This window comes from Rhinatrema bivittatum, chromosome 16, assembly GCF_901001135.1.
Source record: "Rhinatrema bivittatum chromosome 16, aRhiBiv1.1, whole genome shotgun sequence".
Taxonomy (NCBI): domain Eukaryota; kingdom Metazoa; phylum Chordata; class Amphibia; order Gymnophiona; family Rhinatrematidae; genus Rhinatrema; species Rhinatrema bivittatum.
In genome coordinates this window covers 45,508,793-45,512,611 of record NC_042630.1, presented here as the reverse complement: position 1 = coordinate 45,512,611, position 3,819 = coordinate 45,508,793, and the positions used below count along the sequence as shown (strand labels likewise).

Below are 3,819 nucleotides of genomic sequence, written 5' to 3'. Positions count from 1 at the left end.
TATTTCACTTAGATGCAGCTCCAGCACTGCTCTCTAATTCAATGGCGGGGGTGGAAGGTAAATAGAACCAAAAAGTTACTAATAAAGGCCAAGAGTATCAGATAAGTATGAAAAAAAATGGCCCAAACTGTTTGGTCTTCTTCTGCCGTCATTTCTATGTTTCTATGTTAGCTGTGGCCTGAGAGCAGGGTCTGCTCCAGCATTGTGCAATGTCGGGAACTGGATGAGGCATCAAGAGAATGCGGCAGCTGCAAGCCGGAATTTACATCAAGTCAGCTGAGTTTTAAGTCTCAGGACTAATAGGGTAAAAGGGAGGCAAGCTAGCTAGGGGAATTAGGAAGTCTTCTCCTTTACTAGACCGAACTGGGACCAAACTGGGGAAAGAGGTAAATGTGTTGGCATGCATATCTACTAAAATTTCTTTCACTTATATGCTCATGTCATCATATGTGTGCAGATGAATGTGTCAGTATAAAATCATGCACACATGTACGGATATATAGCCAGCTTTATAACACATGCACATATGTTATACATTTGTTGTGTCCTTGTGCATGCTGCTGGCAAATGTGCACTTGTGCGCATCTTAAATTTTACTTCTAAGCTTTTTTCTACCCTTTGTCTAGCTTTTTATAATAAACACAAACTCTAACCCTTTACCTACCCTTTGGCTTGCTTTTTATAACAAACACACAAACTAAGGGGGTCATTTATCAAAGTGTTATATGGAGTTTTTGCATGCGTTAAGCACCTTTAATGCATGCAAAAATGCCTTTAATGCATGCAATAGCATCATAATGCACGGGGCGATTCAAATCAGAAAAAGAATGAGTTAAGGGTGGCTTAACAGTTTTGCAAAGCCCTATTGCATGGCTTTAACTACACCTTTTAAATTTGCATTAGGCCTTTACTGTGTGTTGTGATGTTTTTGCAAATGCTGGTTTAAGCTCCTGGAGAGCCAGCCTACCTATCAGGGCCCTCCTATAACCACTGAGAGGGGGGAGAGGGAGAGGGAGAGGGAGAGGGAGAGGGAGAGGGAGGGAGGGAGGGAGAGAGAGAGACTAGCCATAATGCCCTCATACTAGGTAGGTATTCATATCTTATAGGAGGCCCATCTAGTTACTCGAGGTGAGGTTTAGGTATTAGTGTAGGGGTTAGGGGCCACTTTGACATTCAAAGTGAGACGTACGAACAGAACAGTGCTCTCTAGTGAAGATTTGATGAACTTCAGAATGAGGAAACTGACCGAAAGATGAGATTTGTGCAATGTTCTCTCAACCTAGTTTGATGGAGTCTCTACTTGGGTAACATCATGGTAGGTTGAGAGAACATTGCACAATTCTCATCTTTGGGTGGGTTTCCTCATTCCGAAGGTCATCAAATTTTCACAAGAGATCACTGTTCTGTTCGTACGTCTCACTTTGAATGTCAAAGTGGCCCCTAACCCCTACACTAATACCTAAACCTCACCTTGAGTAACTAGGTGGGCCTCCTATAAAGATATAAATTCCTACCTAGTATCAGACATTATGGATAGTTTGGATAGTCTCCCCCCCCCCCCCCCCCCCCCTCTCTCTCTCTCTCTCTCAGTGATTGTATGCAGGAAATACAAGAATTCTGGCACTTATCACAAAGGGCAAAAACATTATTGCAATGTGTGCTTCGCATAGGTATTAGCACACTTTGTGATAAACTGCCTATTACCATAAAGCATGCCCCTTTTCCTGTCGCATGTGATATTTAGTGCATTTTGATAAATCCATGCCTAAGCTTTTTCCTATCCTTTGTCTAGCTTTTATAACTAACACAGAAACTTTAAGCCATTATCTACACTTTGGCTTGCATTTAATAACAAACACACAAACTTTAAGCTTTTTCCTACATTTTGTCTTGCTTTTTTTTTTAATAAACACAACACACATTAAAGAAGATACCCCAATAGTTTTCCTTTCCCCAAAACGTTTAAGTTCTAAAATTTATGAAAGCAATACTTACCGATTCTCTTCAGCCACTAGTAAGATGCTCTCCTCTCAGTGCTCCCACTGGATTGTGTATAAAAAACATAATCTGAGCATAAAGCTTTCTATAAGTCACTGTGACTTTTTATCTCACATTCAATTTTGATCTTGAAATGAAACAAAATTTGAGAAATTTTTAAAAATATTTTTCATGATTCAAGCAACTCAAGATTTTGCAACTCAAGAGCTTTTTAATAATCTATAACTCATTGAAGATGGATAAGAAATAAAGGAAGTATTCACTGGAATGATAGAGATTGGTGAGGAGTAATAGCTTGATTGTTTGTAAACCTGGAATGGTATTGTGAAATACCTAACAGATACATTTTCTAATGAATTACTTGTATAAATTTAACATCATAGCAATTTACATGCACAAATGACAAAAGTCATTTGTGCATGTAAAGTGCACTTACATGTGAATATCCTATGGACAATTCAGTGAATATATTGTAGCAATTTTCAGAAGCCCACTTATATGGGTAAAGAGCATTTACAAATGTAAAACCTATTTTTAAGTGCAAAAATGCTTTTAAAAATCAGGCCTTAAGTGTATTTTTCTCTTTTTCTGTTCCTTTTGTTAAGTGTTTCTGTAAATCTTTGACTTTGTTCTTCAGAACTAAATATCACATTTCTTCCAGAATATTACAGTTTTTTAGTGTTTAGTTCTTCCCTGTATAATTTTCATCAGGGCCGCTATAACATCTTTGTTCCTTAGGCTGTAAATTAGGGGGTTCAGCATGGGGATCAGAGTGTTGTACAGTGCATCAGAGAGTTTGTCAAATGTTGTTGCATTTTTGGACTGGGGTCTCAGATATGCAAAAAATACAGTTGCAGAGTATATACTAACAACTGTGAGATGGGAGGAGCAGGTGGAGAATGCCTTACGCCTCCTTTCCACGTTTTGGATTTTCAAGATGGTGGAAATGATTTGGGCATAGGAAGTCAAGATGAAAAGTACAGATACCGATGCTAAGCATGCATTTAGAGTGTGCATCAGCAGTTCAAGGCTGGAAGTGTCACTGCATGAGAGTTTCAGTATTGCATGGAAGTCGCAGAATAAATGGTCAATAACATTGTGCCCACAGAAAGAAAAATTACTAACAGTCACACTCTGTGGCAACCCATCAAGAAATCCAAGTGTCCAGGAAATGGCAGTCAGTAGAATGCAAACCCTCTTGTTCATGATGACCGAGTAGCGTAAGGGGTTGCAGATCGCCACATAACGATCATACGCCATGGCACAGAGTTGAAAGAATTCTACACTAGCAAAGGAGAAAAGCAGATAGAGTTGGGTCATGCACGCTCGGAAAGAAATGAACTTGTTGTCCGTTAGAAGAATTGCTAGTATTTTCGGGAGAGTGCAGGAGGTTAAGCAAATGTCCACGAAGGCCAGATTGCTGAGGAAGAAATACATGGGTGTATGGAGGCTGGAATCAATGCTCATTACTGTCAAAAGAGTGAGGTTGCCCAACAGGGTGACCAGGTAAATTAACAGGAACACTACAAAGAGCCAGCCATTAAAGTTCTGATGATTTGAGAACCCCAGGATGATGAATTCTGTGACCTCAGTTTGATTTAGATCCCAAGTAGACATGGGTAGCTGAAGGATGTAGAAAAGAGGCAAAAGAGAAATTAGGGAACTATTAACACAAAAAAAGATACAGGAAAGGATTTTTCAAAACTTCAGTTAGCAGTTAGTAGAACATTAAGATATTGGGTATTCAGTTCACTTATTTAGATTAAGGTTCAGATGATCTGAGAACCCCAGGATGATGAATTCTGTGACCTCTGTTTTATT

The 3,819-nt window shown here is 39.2% G+C and overlaps 1 protein-coding gene across 1 annotated transcript; it reads right to left on the bottom strand.

Annotated features, from left to right (window-relative positions):
- Positions 1 to 2,673: 2,673 nt before the first annotated feature.
- Positions 2,674 to 3,615, bottom strand: LOC115077591 (olfactory receptor 1009-like). Its single transcript, XM_029579886.1, has one exon. It carries the CDS (start codon positions 3,613 to 3,615, stop codon positions 2,674 to 2,676), a length of 942 nt encoding a protein of 313 aa, XP_029435746.1.
- Positions 3,616 to 3,819: the final 204 nt, after the last annotated feature.

Bases quoted from the DNA above. Each gene is read 5' to 3' on its own strand.
- LOC115077591 (XM_029579886.1), bottom strand. From the start codon at position 3,615: ATGTCTACTTGGGATCTAAATCAAACTGAGGTCACAGAATTCATCATC.